The sequence below is a fragment of the Lycorma delicatula genome, chromosome 1, assembly GCF_047948215.1.
Source record: "Lycorma delicatula isolate Av1 chromosome 1, ASM4794821v1, whole genome shotgun sequence".
NCBI classification, from domain to species: Eukaryota; Metazoa; Arthropoda; class Insecta; order Hemiptera; family Fulgoridae; genus Lycorma; species Lycorma delicatula.
The window spans coordinates 103002794-103024531 of NC_134455.1; the positions used below are offsets into that span (position 1 = coordinate 103002794).

Sequence of the window (21738 nt, forward strand, 5' to 3'; positions counted from 1 at the left end):
CCCAATTATAAAATCAATAGAGAAGATTGAAAATGGAATATAACAAAGAAATGACAATTCATTATAAAGGGTCATGTATGAAAAAATAAATAAATATATCTCATAATCTATATACTGCCAGTTAAGATTTCTAAGTTTGCTGTTACAGAGGTATTTACAGATGCAAAAAAGAATAAGGTAAGAATTTCATTGCTATAGAACAAATTTAAGCAACAGAATCAGAATGATTACTCACTTTGCAAAATCAATGCGTCCAGAAAGAAAATTTCTTTCCCAAACAAGAGATGGAGGCAAATCACGTGATCCAAGAACAACAACAGCAAGAGCACCACCAACCATCAATATTGTTTGCAAGCTATCTGTCCAAACGACTGCTCTTAGACCACCCTAATCAAAAAAAATATATTTACACAATTAAAAATAACTTTAGTTCTTTTGAACAGGCTAATAAAAACAATGAAAAAGAAATTATATAAGTAATAAAATACAGTATTCATGTGTTTAAAATAAACAATATTACAAGATATACAGACTTTAAAATTCTGATTGTCATATTAAAAATAACCTGTTATTTTAATTATTAAAAACTAATAGTTAATTAGTTGAACTAATTGATTAATTAGTTCTTAACCATTAAGGATTTATTTGACTCATTAACAGCTCGTTTTTAATAAATTCCTCTTTCCCAACCTCTGAGATGGAAGTTGTGACTTCTGCCTTTCATCAGGAAGATTTTGGGTTTGAATTCCAGTCAGGCTAGGAATTTTCATATATTAAAAAACTTATCTTGCATTAAGAAACTACATTAATTGAGCATAGCCTGTTGTTTCTGGTGTAAATAACTAAATAAATGTTATGGAAATTATCACTGTAACATCCTGATACAAGATGAAGTCCTGATATTTTAAAAATAAAAGTCCAAATTTGAACATGTTAACTATTTTACCTTAGCTCTATTTGTCAAAATTACAATTGTGAAAAAATTGCCTATATGGGGAAAAAAGGTGTAGAAAACAATTTTTTCATGCTGTTTTTTCTTTCTTTAAATGTAAATGTTTCTTGTTTTCTAAAGATTTTTTCAAAAAAGTAGTATAAAATAGAAAGGAGCATAATGTTTAGAACCAGACTTTGGACCAGAACAACTTTTCTTCAAAATAACAACTTTAACAAAAGTTGAATTGAACCTCCACGAAGTGCACCTGGATACATTCAGAAAAAATACGAGAAATTTATCCAGTGAACTGAATCTAAACAAACTTCACAGCTTCATTTATCATCAAATTACACCTTGCTAGATCACATCTAGAGTTGCAACTCAGGACCTACTCCCACCGCAGGTGACCCCTTCACAGTCAAGGATATGGTAGACTGCCACTTAAAAGATAACATGCATTGGAAGCATTGGAATGCCCCAACATTACACATACGAAAGAGAAAAATACAAAGTTCAAAATCAAACCAAAGCAAATCACCTACATTTCCACACAATGTTAACTCGCTCAAGCATACTGGTACACTAAAAATAATAACTGGCCTAATAGACAACCATAAATTCTCATCATGGGTCTGAAGGAAATAAGAAACACCGACCAGGATGCCATGGAATCTCAAGGATATAGGCTCTACTAATGTATACCTGAGAAGAGTGATGAAAAATGTCCCACAGTTCAAATGTTCCAGCATTTTTAGACAGCCTCAAAATTATAAACTCCATACAAGAATTTAAGTCCCAATCTCAAGAATCTAAAGAAATCTACGCTATAATAAACGCACATGCATCCACTAATAATAAAAAATAAAAATAACTTTCCAAAAGACCGTAAAGAAACAGAAAAGTTCTGGGATCTACTCGACCTGACTATAAATAATATCCCAAAAAACCGTGCTAAACAATTAATCAGAGATTTCAGTGCTCAACTAGGCACAGAAACAAGATACTGTGACATCATCAGAAAATGGTCCACCCAAAAGAAAACGGACAGAGACATGTCAATCTCTGCAGAAACCACAACCTAATCTCAAAATTCAAATATTTCAAGAAGAAACCTCAAAAACACCTGGAAACTCCCAACTATACTAAATGAGAATGGCAACTAGACTGTGTTCATGGACAAACACCACCACAAGGATATCTATAATGTAAAAGTCTTCCAAAGAGTAGACACAGGCTCAGATCACTATGTAGTCAAAATTAAAATTAAATTTATTTCCCAAAGAAAGCAACAAAACCAAGCCTCTAAATCTAAATGAAAAATGGACCCTACCCGACTAATCAAGAATGAAAATTACCAAAAAGCAACTGAGAAATAACAATCACGAATAAACTCAAAGATCTAGTCAACAACCTTAAACAAATCGCAGAAGAATTAGCCCCAATAAAATCCTGTAAAAAAACATCAATGGTGGAACAGCAAATATAATAAAGCAGTAGGGAAACAACATCAAACATGGCTATTTCACCAATCCCAAAAATCAGAAACATCCTTCCAAAATCTAGTAAAACAAAGAAAAGAAACCATCCGAACCCTAAGGAGAGTAAAAGAACCCCATAAAGACAACTGAAGTCAGTAGAAGAAGAATTCAATAAAACATAGTCAATAGACTATTACAAAACCTTCAAAAATCAGCTACAAAAACACCAACCTCATGTCTATTAATAAAGAATGAAAATGGTAAACTCGCCCATAACAATAAAGACAACATGGAAATCCTAGTAAAATATTTCAACAATCTTCTAAATTGCGAAGAACTGACAGAACTCCTAAACTTCAACAGTAACAATGCAACCAGAAAACATCAATCTTCCCACAATAAGAGAATCTACCAAGCACTGAGATGAAGAATTACAAAGCAGATGGAGAAGATCAGACTTTTGTAGAGATCTGGAAACATGCAGGAAGATTAGCAAAAATTGTCCTTCATCAACATCTGGATCAAAGAAGAACTACCAGAATACTGGACAACAGCCCTCATCCATCTGCTACACAAAAAAGGAAACAAAACTGACCCTAACAATTACAGGGGAATTTCACTTCTAGACACTATATACAAAATTCTTTCACAAATCATCTTCAACAGGATTGGTTCACAACTCATAAAACAACTAGGAGAATACTTAGGGAGGTTTCAGATCCTGGAGAGGCTGTCTAGACCAGATCATGAGTCTCAAGTTAATAATGGATTACAAAAGGAAAAGAAACAGACATGGTGAAAACAGTTGTAGATTTTAAGAAAGCTTATGACTGCATCCACAGAGAATCCCCACTAAAAATTCTAAGACACCTCGAGCTACATATCAAATTAATAAACATGATACAACTGACCCTCACAAACACTAAGTCAAAGGTAAAATTCAAATGCTTTTGGAACCATTGGAGATCAAAACAGGATTGTGCCAAGGCAATGGTCTCTCACTGCTACTATTCAACTACGATCTAGAAATGGTTATGAGGGAATGGCTCAAAAAATGCCCCCAAAATTAAAAATAGGCTGAAAAATCAACATAAACTGTTTTGGTTTCGCTGACAACTAGGCACTGCTAGCAAATGACATCAACGAAGCTAAATCAACAAAGCTTTTAAGTTCTAATATTAAAATATTAGAACTTAAAAACATTGCAAAAAAATTGGCCTCAAAATATCATTTGAAAAGACAGAAGTTATGCCCCAAAAACCAATACGATTAAAAGAAGTAAACATAAACAGTAATAAAATAAAAATAGCAACCCAATTTAAATACCTCAGGGAAATAATAACATACAACCTAAATGAAAAAAACCTCAATCCAAATAAGAAACCAACTAGTTAAAGCTCAAAAATTAACCTGGTACACTTACAATAAAAAATGCCTATGAATAAATGCAAAAATAAGACTCTACAACACAGTTATAAAACCACAAGCCAGTATGCAGCAGAAACACTCTTCCACCTGAACGAACAAAGACTCCAGAAAATCAAAAGAAGAATTGGAAGAACCTGCATCAATAAAAAATACCAGAAAGATGGGCAGGGGTCGATTGTGCCCAACAAAGTCATGTACAAAGAATTAGAAACCCATCACTGATACCATGCATAAGAGGAGTCTAGGATTCTTAGAACGTATCATGAGGATGCAAGATTCAAGATTTGATTCAACAGATGGATCAGAGAGTTGGATAAGAGAGGCCTTGAAGGAAATCGTCCTTACACCAGAATACACCACAGATAAGATAAAATTAAAAAGAAAATCAAGAACAAAAACACTCACTTCACACTCTCAAGAAAAACTCACAACATGAACATTTTCAACACTAGAAAGGGCACAAAGATCAGAATGTATAAAAAAGTACTGGGAGGACTGCAAGACCCAATCAGTCCCTTCAAAGAGACTTGGATAATGGACTGACTAAAGTGATCCTATGCAGTCATAAAATATGATAATGAAACAGAAAAGGATTTTGTATATAGCATGGTTTTTAATATCTTGTGGTTACAAATAGTTCTAATAACTCAGGTGTGTTCTTTTCTTAGACAGATTATAGTCACCAAATTTGTTTTTGATCATAAGAAAATAGTTTGTCAAATTTTCTTCTTGAAGTTAAGCAGAAAAACCATGCCTCTTAGTCAATTATATCAGCAAATTTAATAAAAACTAAATAAGTCATTCATATGTAAAGTGAATATAAGGAAGGGGCAAATAGATACTAATTGTTATATTATTGAGTAAACAAACAAATATTCATTCTTCCATTTAACTTACAAGTATGTGTTGAAGTTACATCAAGTCAAGCAACCCTGCAACATATTTCCTGATTTTAATGAAATGTGTGTTAAACAGTTCATTTCAATTACCAGCATGATGATTCATGTATGAAGAGTTAGAAACTCAAATGTTGGTGGACAGATATATATATATATATTTCCTATCAGAAAAGTAAAATATTTGAAACAAATCAAGTGAAAGATCATGTAAAATAACTTGAAAAGATCATTTAAAAAGTATATTTCTTGGGTCTGTAAAATATTTTGCATGCAGAACAGTTGTAAAATAAAACAAAACTTGTACATAATTTAGATAAAATAATTATGAAATAATTTGCTTTAATGATTGGGAGTGTTTTGGTTTTTTGAGAATCATATAGTAAGTTAAAAAATCTAAAAATTCATTTAGAGATGTATTTTAAATTAAATTTGAACTAAATTGTGGAAATTCTTTTAAAAAATTGTTTTAAGTTATTGCTGAAAAGAAGAACCAATGTTGCTATAAACTAAAATATAAAATACTAAATGTAGTTTTTTATGAAAACAATATCAAACTCTGCTCTTAATCCTATCAATGATGCTGAGTACACCTAAATTTAAATTAAACTTGAAAAATGTTTAAAACAGGTCTGGTTATAGCTATTTCCAATTACAAAAATTTCACTATTAGATATCATATAGTTTCATCCTTTCATTTAACATAGCAAAATATGTTATTTACTCTTTTTATAGATTTTTTAATGGAATGATAATAGCAGCAATAGTTTTACGTGTTTATCTCTGTAACCAGATAAAATCAAAAATGCTTTAGTTAATTTTTATAGAAACCATATATTGTTCATATAAATTTTTTTCTAAACAATGCTGAAATTGGAAAATGACAAAAACTTATCTCTGATCAAAAATTAGGTGGACTCCAGACAATTTTTTAAATGCAATATTCAACATAAGTTTGAATATTGAATAGGACTGACTAACCAAACCAGTGATTTTTATTAAAAACTAATCACCCATTCAGAAGTGATTATTAACAGACATACGAGGTTTGTAAATAAAGTATTTTATATTTTTAGTCTATTGTTGCCTTGTGAGACGTAAACAAACTTTTTGTGAAACAAGTTTTTATGTGTTACAAAAATGAGTGATACTAATTATGAGCAATGTTGTGCATTCAAGTTTTGTGTTAAACTCAGTGAGAATGCTACTGAAACTTTTCCAAAATTGAAAAGGGCAGATGGAGATGATGCTCTATCACAAGCCCAAGTTTTTAGGTGGTTTAAAGCATTTTCAGATGGCCGGGAATTAATTGTGGATGATCCATGCTTTGGTTACTGTTCACATCAAAAAGTGACGACAATGTTGCGTGAATCAGATTGATACGGTAAGACTGGCAATTAACTGTCAGAATGATTGCAGAACAGTTGAATTTGAACCATACCACAGTCCATCAAATTTTGACAAATGAAGTGCACATGAAAAAAGTTTGTTCAAAATTGGCCCTAAAAAACATCACTGTTGAACAGAAAAACAACAGGGTGGAAGTGTGCTGTGATCTTGTAGGGTGAATTGAAACTAATCACTGATAAACTAAAAAATGTTATCAGTGGTGATGATCTTGACTGAGAAACAAAATGCCAGAGCAGGGAGTGGCACACTTCAAACTCACCACGTCTCAAAAGAACAAAAATGAGCAAATCAAAAATCAAATCCATGCTAATTTGTTTTTTCAATAGTAATGGCATTGTCCATAATTATTTTTTACCTACAGGACAGACTGTAAATCAATATGTTTACAGAGAAATTCTTGAAAGACTGTGGAAAAGAGTTGCCCGAGTGAGACCAGCCATCAAAGACAACTGGATGGTGCATCATGACAATGCACCTTGTCACACTGCACTCTCAGAGTGCAGTTTGAGTTTTGAGTGCAGAATGAGTTTTTGGCATGTTTTTAGATAAGAAGTAATAGATAATTGCTGTACCATAATAATTAAAAAGTTAACAATCACAGGAAATCTATTTCACAAGCTTTTTAATAAATAGAATAATAATGTAATTCTGCAATTTTTTATCCGGGCTTGAATGATAAATTTTAATTTTAAATATGAGGAGCTACTGAAATGTAAGCTCAATGGAATGCACAGGAGAAAAAATGTCACACACAGTGACTGGTTCTGCTAATTTGCAGTCTCATTTACCTACTACTAACATTCCGAAACTCGTTGACTTGCACCCTCTCATTTTCTGTCAATTAGCAATATTATGGAGTCTACAATGCTTGCTACATTAATGATTCTAAAGTAATGCACAGTGACTGAATTTTTAACGGCTGAAAAAGTGAACACTAGTGACATTCATCGTCATTTAAAAAGCCGTTTATGATGATGACACTGTTGGTTGATGTACTGGAAATTTGAGAGATGGGACATAAAGTTCATAATTCAGAAGCTAGTAAAGCAAATATAAAGTACTAACACACAGTAGTCTACTGGTTTCTGTGATGATGAGAAGCACTAAAAGGAAGTGAACGAGTTGATTAAAAATGATTGTTACATCAAACAATCTTTATCGCATCAAAAGAAAATAGAATACATTATTGCAAAACTACATAAACTCTGTTCAGGTGGATGTTATGCAAAGTCATAGATAAAAGCAAGCAACAACAAAACGAATGTTGTGAACATCTTCTGAAACATTATCAAGAAGAGAAAGATGACTTTTCAGTACACTGTAACAGACGAAATTCAGGTGGATCCATTAAAGAAAAAAGCAGATCATGGAACATCAGCAGTATATTTTGCCACAATCAAAAAAATCCAAAACACAATTGTCTGCAAAAAATGTTTAATGATAATGTGGGATTCCAAACAAGTATATGAGTACATTACTTGACTGCCTTGAAGCCAGGACGACTGTAAATTCTGTGTGAGACATAGTAAATATAGACAGTTAAACACCTTAGGAGATATATATGACACTCCATGGAGCCAATAATTCTGCAACACAATAATGTTCGGGTACACACATCACATACAATCACCAAGGTTCTAGTGAAGTGAAAATTTGGATCTATTTCACATCCCCCATAATCTTTAGATTAGGCACACTGTAGTTTTCACCTTCCAAAAATAAAGAGGGATGGATATTAAGGGCATTCATTTCATCTTGGATGATGAAATGAAGAATACAATGAGATCGTGGATATCAAGGAAAGACGGTCAGAATTTTTCATTGATAGAATAATAAAATAGTTTTTAGTGTTGGGAGAAATGTGTAGATGGTGGCTACTTGGGAAAAATAAATGTATTTGTTTGTACCAAATAAAATTAACTTTTATATAATATTTGTTTCATCTGCAAGTTATCAGTGACTGTGTATTATGTTCAGCCTTCCCTCAAACAACATTAATAATACTATTATTATGTTGATATAATGATTTTTTTTGAAGATGATTAATTTACCACATAAAATTTAATTTTGTGCATTGAAATATGGAATGGACATTTTTTTAGTGCGTGAAAATGCTGTGCCTAACTGGAATTCAGTAACCTTCCAGATGACAGGCTTCACCTTTGAGTTTGGTAAAGCCATATAGGTCATTGTGGTATGAGTATGTACTTCATTACAAGAACAACAAAATTATTAATGCATATATATGAGGTGTGTGAGAAAAGTAATGAGATTGGTAACATTGCGAGCGATCTGGCAATGTTGTGTCTACCGGTCTGTGCTAGACCGGTTTGTTCATCCCTTCTACACATGCTCAGTACGAGTTTCAACTCCGTTCAGCCAACACATTATTTTTGACAGTGCCATCAGTGAAGTTGTGTTTTTGTTGTGTGTTACGAAAATGGAGCATCGGAATTTAGAGCAACGTTGTGCAATCAAGTTTTGTGTTAAACTTGGGGAATCTGCGAGTGTGACCTTTGAAAAGTTGAAACAGGTCTATGGGGAACATTGCTTATCAAGAGCACAAGTTATCTGCTGGCACAAATCATTTTTGGAAGGCCGAGAACACGTTGAAGATCAACCTCGTTCAGGGAGACCTTCAACATCAAAATCTGATGAAAAAGTTGAACATGCGATGGTTCTTGTGAGATCAGACCGTCGTTTAACAATAAGGATGATGAGTGAACAGTTAAATTTAAACGCTTTCACTGTTCATCAACTTTTGACACACACACACACAACACACACACACTCTCACACACTCAGACAATTTGGACATGCAAAAGGTTTGTGTGAAATTGGTGCCGAAAATCCTCCAACAGAACAAAAGGATAATCGAAGAAACGTGTCCGTTGATCTTCTTGAGAGGACTGACAATGACCAAGAATTCTTCAATCGTGTGATCACAGGTGATGAATCCTGGATATTTGAGTACGATCCTGAAACAAAGTGGCAAAGCGAAGAGTGGCACACTCCGTCATCTCCTCAACCGAAAAAATGCCGATTTAGCAAATCAAAGATCAAAACCATGCTGATTTGCTTTTTTGACAGTAGGGGTATCGTGCATAAAGAATTTGTTCCTCCAGGACAAACTGTCAACCAAGTCTTTTACAAAGGTGTCCTTGAAAGGCTTAGGAAAAGAGTGATTCGCGTGAGATCAGACACTGCAGACAAGTGGATGCTTCATCATGACAATGCTCTGTGCCACACGGCCTTTTCCATCACGTAATTTTTTACCTCAAAACGCATTTCTATGGTTCCTCAACCCCCCTATTCACCTGATTTGAGTCCTTGTGACTTTTCCTTTTCCCGAAATTGAAACATGTCTTAAAAGGATGTCAGTTTGGAACTCTGGAGAACATTCAAAAGACTGTGACCGACCGACCAGTTAAAAGCCCTACCAATTGAAGCCTTCCAGCGCTGCTACCACAAGTGGGAACAACGACTCCACCGGTGTATAGCTGCCCAAGGGAACTACTTTGAAGGGGATAATATTGTTGTTTGAAAAAAAAATAAAAACTTTGGTAAGCAAAAAATCAGTCTCATTACTTTTCTCACACACCTCGTATACCTGACAAGCATCTTATACTAAAACTACCTTCAGCTTCATTTTCTTATTGCAATGTACAATGCATATTTTGAATTGCTGTATTGTAATAAATTCACTTTGTTTATTAGAGAAATAAATAAAAATCTGTGTACTAATTTGACTTGAATCAAATCAAAAATTTAAAAAAATCAAAAAATTCAAAATATATGCTATAATATGCAAAATGCAATGATTTTATATAGCAATAAAAGGGATGTCCAAGTAAGTGCTCAAGATAAATTACTATGATCTAAGTTCAAATTTTAATTTGGGAGCCATCATGCTACTATTTCTGTTTAAATTTACTAACCCAAGTCATCCTAAAAAGGTTTTTGGATTATTTTATTTTAAAAATAAATAATTTTTATAGCTGTACTACTGTAATTCTCATCTCATTTCCCCCTTTTTTTTGGACAAAAAATACCTATATTGTGTATTAAATAAAATGTAATTCATAAATGTCTAATTTAACATAAAATAATATAACCATCTGAAATTTAAAATGATAATTATTAGATTTTATTATTTATTTATTGGAAGAGATAATGAATCGCTGAAATTAAGCTGATTAGATATGGTAATTATAGTTGTTTATGTTAATAATACATGGATTATAATACATAAGCTATGAAATATTGTGCCTTCCAAAGCAGGGAAGTTAAATATTAGATAAAAACAAATATTTATGGAGTAAGTGCTACAAAAATTTAAATCTTTCATCTTCAACCATTAAAAAAAAAAGGAAAGAGGTCAAAAAAGTACTTTTTGAACATACTGTACATTGCTCAAAAAATTATTATTGTAAAATTTGCTTATTGTTATCTAATCAATAAACATATGATTACTGTAAATTAATACTTTGCATGTAACCTACTTAGATTAAATCTGTGATGTAGTGTTAACATTACAACTTCAAGAAAGTTATAGTAATTAGGAAAATTAATTTAGCTTCTGTAAGGTTTGATTACAATGAAATTTCAATACTAAATAATTACTTCTTTAAGTTTTAATGTGCTCTTTTTTATAAGTTTAGAAGTTTCCTTTCTCATTTTATAAGCACAATAAATATGCAAATGAATGTAATGTAGAAGAATAAATAAATAATGAAGTTTTAAAAAAAAAATTTGTAACTTTTTTTTAATAATATTACAGATTTTGATACAAGTTTTTTTATCTTTATATTCAATACAGAATTAAAAAAAAAAGAAAAGAAAATCCTATGAAATATTAAAGTTGTAGGTAAACTTCAAAATTAGTATGGGATAAAAAAAAATAAAAGAATAGTGTGAACCATTCTTTTAACTACAACTTTTATCCATAAATTGATCTATGGAAAAATGGTGGCCAGTCAAATTTTGAAGTAACGTACAACTGTTCGTTATATTTTAAAAAAATGTAAAAAAGTAGTAAGTTAATTATAAACTACTAGAGATTTCTAGCATTGTTTGGGATATCTTGATAATTAGCTGATAATAAAAAAAACTAAACATATTGATCAGCTGCTAACACGAAAAACACTAAAACAAAAAAAAAATAAAAATAATATTGTTTTCCCTCAAAAGGAAACAATTTTTTCTTTCAAAAGAACACACTAGTGAAAAAAAAAAGAACACTAGTGTGTTTCAAAAGAACACACTAACAGTGTGTTCTTTTGTAGTATGCTGAAGTAGTATGCTGAAAACACTACTTTTTCTTTTACATCTTCAAAACTGTGGGTGGTAAAGTATCACTTTAAAATTTGACTTTAATAAATTTTATTCAGCTCTAGGGGTCATATCATTTTTTTGTCTTTAAATAACTGTTTATAAATGTACCATACCATATGCCTTATTTGTATATTTAAAGTTTTTGTGCCCTTGCAACCACCCAAAACAAGGAAGTTGGGTAAAAAAAAGTTATGGAATAAGTGCTACAAAAATAAAAATTTTTCATCTTCAACCATTAAAAAAATAAGGAAGGAGGTTAAAAGGGTGTTTTTGAACATACTGTATTATTGTATCTATGTTGTGTTAATGGATTTAATTTTTTTTCAAAGTAAATGTGTTTGTAAATTTCATATTGTTCAAACACATTGATATGTTGGTTTTATGAGTAAAATTTGCTTATTGTGATTAATATATTTGTATACATGTTGTTTGTATGAGATGATTTTGTACATTTAAATTTTGTAACAGAATTTAAAATATTTTGTAACTCATCTCTTAAACTTTATTTCACATTACTGTAGATGTGATGTGGCATTTTGGTTACATCAAAACATTCCTTATGTTCAAAAATATATAAACACATAACTCAAAATTATCAATTGTAGAGAAAGTATTGCTCTCTCTCACTCTCTCTCTCCTCTCATTTTCTTTCTTTCTCAGCAGGGCAGTGTTATGGGTAGTGCCTATGGTGTTTCTGATGGAATGAAAGAATGAAGAATGTGCATCCAGTTAGTTGATGTAATTTTTTAGTACAATTATTCAATATTAATTTATATAATTTTGGGTTGCATTGCTTGTCAGTGTGTATTTTGTTAATATATTGTGGTGTTGAGTATTTTGTTTGCTGCTTTGAAAGCAACAGCAATCTTTTTTCTTGAAAATTTTGGCAATTTTGTGTAACTGTTGGCTGATATATATTAGTGTTACAAATTTTTTTCCTCTAGGTGTGTTTATGATTTTTTTGTAGTGCATGTAAATTGGCTATATGTGTGAAAGAATGATAATTAACCTATGCTATATGTAAAAAAATAAACTTTAACTATGACCTATGAACTTTCATTATCAAGTAAAATGGAATAATACAAGTGTTTTCAAAAGATATTGCTTTATTTGAAAAAAAAATTATAAGTGTAATTTGGGTTTTAGTCTTTGGTTTACAATTGGGCAGAAAATAATTTTATAAAGGTTTGCCCTGGCAAATAAAAAAAAAAACAAAAAAGGTTTCTTATTTTTTAGTTTGAATTGTATTGGATTTATCAAGTCAACAGTGATTTAGAATTTATAATAATCTAAAAATACATATCTAATATTGAAATGTTAAATTAAACTCTGGAAGCAATACACATATTGAAGTATCATATATTTTATGTAAAATAATTTTTCAAAAAACAGCCTGCTGTTTACAGGCCTTACATTAAATGGTGTTAAATATCATTTAATACACTTTTCCATCAGTATCACATTGTTACTTACTGGTATCTAAAATTGGTATTACTGTTATTTAAACCAAATTCATTTTTATTTGTTCACAAACACGTATTTGAGAATGGTGGACAGAAGAATGAAATGTTCTTCTCTCTCTTTTTTTCTGATTAGCCTCCGGAACCACCGTAAGGTATTACTTCAAAGGATGAATGAGGATGATCTGTATGAATGTAAATGAAGTGTAATCTTGTACAGCCTCAGGTCAACCATTCCTGATATGTATGGTTAATTGAAACCCAACTACCAAAGAACACCGGTATCCATGATCTAGCATTCAAATTCGTATAGATGTAACTGCCTTTACTAGGATTTGAACCTTAGAACTCTCAACTTTGAAATCAGCTGATTTGCGATGATGAGTTCACCACTAGATCTACCTGGTGGGTTATGAAAAGTACCTGCTTGTAAGCATCACTTACTGTAAAAATAGTGCAATAATTTAGGTTGGCTGGTAGTAACTATTATCACTGTCAATTCACTCGATATGTATGGTGACACATATGAAAAAGAATGAAAACATTAGACTGAGAAAAATGCCTTAGTGTCATATTTCAACCATTCATTTAGTCTATTTTATTTTTTGTATGATTTGTTCAGGTTTGTTTTCAGAATAAAATTTAAAGTGCTGGGCAAAACTAAAATTCTTCCTATACTACAGATATTAATCTTTGCACATTGCCTTATACCAGCCAATCTAGATTAATCCTGCTGAAAGTATTTTTAGTAAACTTACCAGTGATGTATAAAAAATGCAGACAATACAAACCATTGGTGTAACATGATGAAGATTAATACCTGTAACTATAGATAAAAACTTATGTTAATAGCAAAAAAGTGTTAACTAAGTAAGTGTTAATAGCAAAAAAGAGTATACATCGTTTTTTTCTAAAAAAAATTAATAAAAAAGGGAATAGTGTAAAAAAAAACATTTGAAAAAATCTGTATCAAAATTTTATTATTCATTCAAAAATCTTAAAAAAATGACAGGATTATGCATTTGTTTAGAATAAAAATTGATTGACCATATTTACACTTTTAATCATGCAGTAATACACATGAAAACAATTATTAATAGACAGTTCTAAGAGATATAATTTATCCCATATTGATTTCTGATAGGCTGGAATCTTTTATTCATACATCAATGATTCAATCAATATTGATCATCAGTGTTTCCTATCTGCTTACTCCATTTGAAGAAACTATCTTTTATGAACTCTGTTCAGATAACCCAGAAAAGTATAACAGATAACCCAGTACAGGTAAGTTGTTTAGGAGTATTCATTGTCGTTCAGTCTTCTCACTAATTATTTCAATGATTTCACTGATGGAACAGTTTCCAAATAAATATAAAATTGTTTGATTTTTAAATTAATTCAATAAACAATAGTAGAAAGAGTAAAACTAGTATTTAACAGTAATAAATAAATATAAGAAACAGTGCTTTTTTTTCCTAATTTGCTGTTTGTATTCAACTCTTGAAACATCTATAGGAACATTAAGATGAGACTGTACAAAACTGTTATCTATACATTGATAATAATATACTGACAACTTGATAATATTATTATTATTAATAATCAGTATATTATTGATAATAAATATTAATATTAGTATATGTATAATATTAGTATATTATTGATAATAATATACTGACAGGTAATGTGGCATGACAAGTTTAACATCCCAAGTTGAGAAATGCTGACTGCTGTGGAAAAGGAAGATACTATGAAGAATATATGGAGCAGTTGGTGACAAAGATCTCTAGCAAATTCTAAATAACTATGAGTTGTGCTAGGTTTTAAGGAACATAATCTTTCTGCTTATATCAAGCTTAAACGCATTGGGCAGGCAGGGCACTATAATCGAATGCCAAACGCACAGGTCCTTAAGAAAGTATTATCAAGCAGAAGGTAAAAGACTGGTCAGAAAAACAAGACACATGAACAGATAGTGTTTCAAGGTATGTGTCAGATACTTAATGTTAGGAGAGGAGAAGTGATGGAGCATGATGGAAAGTGGCAGAAAATTGAGGATCCCAGGGTTCAATTTAAGCTGTAGTTCTGAAGAAAGAAGAATAAAAGTATGGATGTCATATTTTTATTCAAACAGAAATGAATGAATCTCTAGTATACTAAATGAATATATTAAACAGATGTAATGGTACTTAAATTGAATATAAACCACAACACTAACCAAGAATCTCAGGATAATCTGAGTGTAATATTTATTGATCATGTTTTCATTTGATTTTTTTTTAATACAGAAAGAAATACTTTTTGGGGGGTTCTGTTTTTCCTTTTTTTATAAATTAAATTTTTGAATAAAATGTGACACAAATTACACATAATGGGAGTTTATACAAATATTCAAAATGGAAGCATTAAATCAGTAATTTAGAGAGTGTGACATTGAATATCTCAGTATACTTTTATACCGGATGGGTTATATAAAATTGGTCTCAGCCGTCTGACACAGTAATTGTTAGAAGATGGTATGTTTGTACATCATGTGATTAGTTGAAGGTCATTGACTCATTCATAAGCCTTTACCCTTCCTCCCCTATTCAGTGAATCTTCAGTGGTTCTGCGTTATGGTGTATTCAACTGAGTATTGAGTTTTCATTGAGGAGGAATATGTTCACACAACTTCAATAAATTTGGTTTTTGAAAGATTTCAAGGGATGTATGTTAGAAGTAATATTCCAAAAAAATCAACAATTCAAGATTTAATGAAAAAGCAAATCGTACTGATAGGATTTTAAGAAGTCAACACAACATTTAGCAGAAGAAACAGGAATTTCTCAAACATTGTGTTAGTGTATATTTCATAGTTTGAAAATGAAAGCCTATTGTGTGAGTGTTGTGCATGAATTAAAACAATGTGATAAGGGTAAACAAGTAAATAACTCCCAGTGACTCTTATAGAATTTTAGCAAAGGATTTCTAGATCCTTTTCACTTCATTTCAACAGAACAAGGGTGTTTCCATTTATCAGATGTCAATTCTCAGAATACATGGCACTAGGCTACACAAAATCCAAATGAAACCCGTCAGAAATCACTACATGATTTAAAGACTGGTGTTTAGTGTGTAGTTTCTGGAAGCGAGAACAGACCAAAATTATTTGAGGAGACTGTAAATACCAACATCTATTTACGACTGTGTGAAGAATTTACGCATAACTTGACTTCAGAAGAACTGTCTTATGGATAGTTCCAACAAGACAGCGATTTGCCACACTGATTCAGTCTCTCACTCGAATCCATTGAGATTTCACAAAGGTTAGAACAATCAGTAAGACCTTGTGGCTACCCTGATCTCCAGACTTATCGCCCTGTCTGAAAGGGGCAGTCTACAAGAATAATCCATGAATGTTTGAAAAAGTTGAAAGACTACAACAACAACATATTGCCAGGATTCCAGTTGAAGAATTGCAGAAAGTTTTTTCTGAACATGATTTGCTGCGCTGTACTTTGAATAGTACTTGGTAGTGAGCATTTTGAACAGAGACTTTAAAATTACATTACAACATTTATTTTTTCATAATTGAGAATCAATAAATATACCTTTTGCTTTTCATTTTTAAATGTTTATTTCCTGGGGCCAGTTTTATTTGATTCAGCTGTAAAATCTAGTTTATCAGAGTGTTCTTTTGTAAATAAAAATAAACAAATAATGATTCATGTATATAATGTTTTTATTATTTCTGTTGATTCAGAAGCAAATCAGTTATTAACAAAGAATGTCTACTAGATATCTAGTTTACCATTAATATTATTTATTTAAAAAAAAAGAAAAGACACATATGAGTACTCTATTAAATGGATTGCAAGTAGCTATAATTTTGTCATATTGAGAGCAAAAACTGCAATTAGTTATAAAAATAAACTATACTATATAACCCTTAGATGGCCCAAACTGAAAGAATACAACCTTAAATATTATTTTAGTTAATTAAATAGGTAAAGAGATCTAGTTTTAACTTGATTTTTGACATTTTGTCTGTATGTTTATGACACAGTTAAGGGCAAATATGAAGTTAAATTGAATCCAGAAATCTTTGTTATCTTATCTCCTATAAATGAAAAACCTAAACAAGATGTAAAAATTCACACCATATTAAACAAACTTATAATATTTGTTCTAGGCTTTAAAAATTAAATAGATTTTGAAAATAAAATATATTCATGTGTTACAGTCAACAAAATATTTCGCACCCACATCCTACAAGTTAGTAAGTGGTTGTGTTTTTGTATGAAATAATATTATTAATATTATATTTTAACTGTGATCTGAGAACATTTCTCTGGCTTCATTTGTTACACTTTAATTTAAACAACTGTACTTCATCTAAACATTATAGCAATTCAGATGTGATTTCATCTCCTTCTAGTGCCTTATTCTTATTTTCATCAATCAGCACTCAATCAAATTCATATCTTAGTACAAAGAAATTAAATCTACAGATACTGTAAATTACATTTACATTTTTTAAAAACTCTGTTTTTAATTGCTGTAAATTATTTTTCAGCATGAATGAGGTGAATCTCATATTAGTCCTCCATATGAAGAACCTATAGTTGTATTATAAAGCATATCATATTCCCATTAGTTTGGTGTTAACAATCTGTGGCTTGTTAAAAACCAAATCTACAGACTAGGTTGTGTTATTATTTAAAACTCAACAACAAAGAGTCAAGGAATTTCCAGCAAAATACAAAGGATTTAATAATACGTAGTACACCATTAAAATATGACCAACTATTTCATATGATACTATGATTTCAGTTATCATTTGCCATGTGTCAAGATCACTTTAATTGAAGATAAAATGATGACGTCTTTATGGTAACTGGCATAATATTTACTTACAGAAGCAATATTTAATAAAACAAAATTTACTCTCTTAAGCTGTGTAGTGTTATAATTTTTGGAAAGTAGTTATTAAAAACAAATCTCTATTGGTAGTATGACAGGGTTGGCTCAATTTATGTTACACAGCAATTATTTTATGGTTTTATTTTGGTTCGCCAGTATTTTTTATTTGTTAGGTTAAATAGTAAAGTTTTTCAGTAAAACTATACTCTGAATGCTATTTGCACTATATGATCAAAAAGCTAGAACTAATAGTGAAAAAAAGAATTCATGCAGGGAACAAATAGTGCTACTGTTTTATGTTGATGTACTTTTATTTAGATTTTATCATTCCCATTAGATTTATTACGCTCACATACACAGCATCTACATTCTTTTGACTCAGTTGAGGATGTAGTCACAAGTACACTTACAGCTGTTTGATGGCATCTGAGGGATGCAAAAAATTTATTATAATTCACAGGAAAATAATATTTTTTCAAGTTCTATAAGACAGTTTTATATTTCAGGAGTTGAAATTGTCAAGCTTCTGACCAACCTTCCTGAGATAGTGCCATCAACTCACCTACAGTAGACAAATAAAGTAAACTGGCAGAATATATAAATTCATTTTAAAATTAAACACATCTGTAACTAGATTTGATCCTGACTTCACAAGATGTAAAATAACTTATGTCAACTAATTCAGTCATACATCCAAATGAATACCATACATAAAAAATAAACTAAATGTCATTAAAATCCCTTTACCACAAAAAAACAATAATGGTCTTATATTGACACGTGTTATAATTAATAAATGATAAATTTGATTTAGTAATTAAAAATAAAATTTAAAGCAGTTTACTTGTAATAAATTGAGTTACAAAAAATATATATATAATTACATTTGAAATGTAAAAATAAATAAAGAAAACAGGTACCTTGACTAAACGCTAAAGCTGGAACATAGATTACTATTGGAATGTACAGCAACTGAAAAAGAAAATAGTAAAAGAACTTCATGTTTGATTATCTTAATAATCACAGTAATTTTATTCAATGAGAATGTTGAAACATTTTTTGTTCCATGAGGAAAGATAATGGAACACACAAATGAAACATTTCATTCTATACAGTACTACTTGGACACAATAGTTACGTAGGATTTATCGCTGAATTTTTTGGGTCTTACATTTTACTTCTTGTTTGGCTGATGTATTGGTTCATGTAGTGAATCTATGGATTGTTTTATGAATCTGTTATATTAAATAACATAAATAAAAAAAAACATTTACATGCTTTAATAATATTACAACAAAGATTTAGTTTAGCACAGATTTTATTTCTGATTACATTCTTTTAATTTACAGATTTAATTTGCATGTTATTTGAAAAAAAAAAACTGAAAAAATGATTCATAAAAGCTTAACATCAAGATAAAAAAAAAAAAAAAATTAAGCCTTATTATGCAACAATTTTTACTAGTGAAACTTGTCCAATGTCATGCAGTAAGATAATCCTAGAGTACAATAAGATAATTACAAATTTTGTAATACTAAATTATACTAGTAATTGCTTGTTTAATCTCTTGCACTTTTTCACTTAGTGGTTTATTATTTCTTATTGATTATTTCAGCGAGGACAGATGTATTATTTTTCTTATGTAAAATTTTGTACTTAAAAGCAGATAATTTTTTTAAGATAATTCAAACACAATTAACTTACCATTTTCAGAAGAAAGAGACAAGATCCAAATGTACGAACTTTTGAGCTGAACCTCAGGTTAAGATACTTGAAAAACAGAAACAAAAAATTTTTTAAATTATGTGAATATCCATTAAATTATTCAATATTGTTTTAACTGTTATTAGGTTTTATTCACAAGAATAAAAATAAAATATTAGTTAATCAAATAACAGATAATAAAATAAATTTAAAAGACTAAACGTGATGAAATTATGAAGAAATGAGACTTAAGTTGAACAGATGTAGCAAAGGGTTTATTTTCAGTTTTTAAGGTACTCAAAATATGAAATGACCATTTCATAAAAACGTAATTTCTGTATTTTGTGTTCTAATGACTTTTTTTAAGAAATGGTGATCATACTATTACTAGTAAGTTTAAAAAAAATAGAATGTATTTAAAATAAGATTGTGAATTATTTGAAAGTGGGGAAAATACAATTTTTTTTTTTTTTTTTTTTAAAGAAGGATCTATATTCTGAATTGATAAATGATTGATGCAATAAATTTTAGTTAATGACAAGTAAAAATATACAAAGGTGAAAAATGGGCGAACAAAAGATTCCTGTATTCCACACAGAATCATAAAAAAAATGAAAACAATGATAAAAAATGGTGTAAATGATATTGAGATTTTTATAAAAACAGTTTTTATATAATATTTTTAACACTATACAAGACTGTAGTTATTAATCATAAATTAAAGTTACTAATAGAACATTACTATCACTTTTTTTAACAAGAAAAATTACTATAATATGTATGATGGCCTTGAATTACAAATATATCAGATACAGATATTCAGGAAAAACTTGTTTCTGAGCAACCAGCAAACTAGTAGGTTATCACAATTTAATTTCCCAAAAAAAGTTGGAATTTACTCATGTAACATTTTTGATCAAGAGAATATGGTTGCTTAATTTTGCTGAATATCAGCAAGTGTTAATATAAAAATTTGGAGGCAAAAAATAATAAAATTAATTTGTAAGCTTTACTATACTTTTCAATCCTTTTAAAAGTTAAAAAAAATTATCCATACATTTTTAATTACAAAAGTTTTTAAAACTATAAAAAATGAGGAACTTAATATCTGACAGATGAATGGTTGTTATTTAACAGTTTATAAAAGTTGCAATCTTAAATGTTTCAGTTACTAGTACAAAAAAAAAAAAACTATAATAAGTTAAAATATGAACTTTTTTCTAATTAATGAATAAATGGATTATGGATTTTGACATTGTAAAAAGCACTGATATTACATGTAGGAAGAAGAAGAATTATGCATTGGTTTTTTTTACAGAAAGAGGACATTTATTTGTTGATTTACACTATATGTCCCAGACTTTCTTATGTTTGTGACACATGTAAAGCACCTGAAGTACAGAAGGTGCTAATCAGAATTGCTCTCTCACAGAGTAATGATATTTACTATACCATCAGTTCTAGTGGTAAATAGTTGCTTACAGAATTCAATATTGCCAGCATTGAATCAGTGAAAAAGGAAACAGGAGAAGAAACCACTTCACTCCTCTTTTTTACTAGTTTCAAAATGGCTAAACCATCTTTGGGAATAATTTATGCCTTGTATCAGGTTCCCTACAATGTAAGGTTATAGCATCTGAAATATACAAAAGAAGGTATTTAAAAGCCTATAAAACTTTTATAAGAAGCATTTAATCTTGGCTTTTTTAATCATAATAAAAATAGTATTACCCCAAAAAATACAATTAGTTTTTAAAAATCCTTATAAATAATTCATCCTTAGAATCCTTATAATTCATCAAATGTTATAAAATGTATAATAATTTTTTTTATTAACCTACTCAAGTTATGAAATTAAGCAGGACACTGGAAGCAGACTGACATAACCAAAAAAAGCTTTTAAGCTGGAAAGTTGGAATCAGATATAAATCTTGGAATCATAAAAACATTAAAAAAAAAAAATGTATATACATAGAAGCAAAACCAGAAAAGAAATAAAAAAGGGGCTTTTGGAATGTAATGATACACAAGTTTGTTAAAAATTTAGTATGTTGACAAAGAATGAGATGAAGATGAGTTGGGAAAGAAACAAAAAGTCTTTCAAAAAGAACTAATCTGGTGGGCCATTATTTTATACAAAGAATAAAACAAAATAAAAGGAGTGTAACAGAATGTAAAACTGAAGGAAA

The 21738-nt window shown here is 30.0% G+C and overlaps 1 protein-coding gene across 2 annotated transcripts in view; it reads right to left on the bottom strand.

Moving 5' to 3' along the window:
• The window catches only part of LOC142320592 (sodium-coupled monocarboxylate transporter 1-like), a 59861-nt gene that overhangs the window by 23829 nt on the left and 14294 nt on the right, over positions 1-21738 (bottom strand). For both annotated transcript variants that reach the window (XR_012755440.1, XM_075358569.1), the window contains exons 4-7: positions 19550-19615; positions 18766-18817; positions 13699-13766; positions 236-387 (exon numbers count right to left, since the gene is read on the bottom strand). Coding sequence is in view for 1 of the 2 variants with exons in the window: in XM_075358569.1 (XP_075214684.1) it covers positions 236-387; positions 13699-13766; positions 18766-18817; positions 19550-19615 (338 nt within the window). In the remaining variant the exon portion in view is untranslated. The remainder of the gene's footprint in view (positions 1-235; positions 388-13698; positions 13767-18765; positions 18818-19549; positions 19616-21738) is intronic.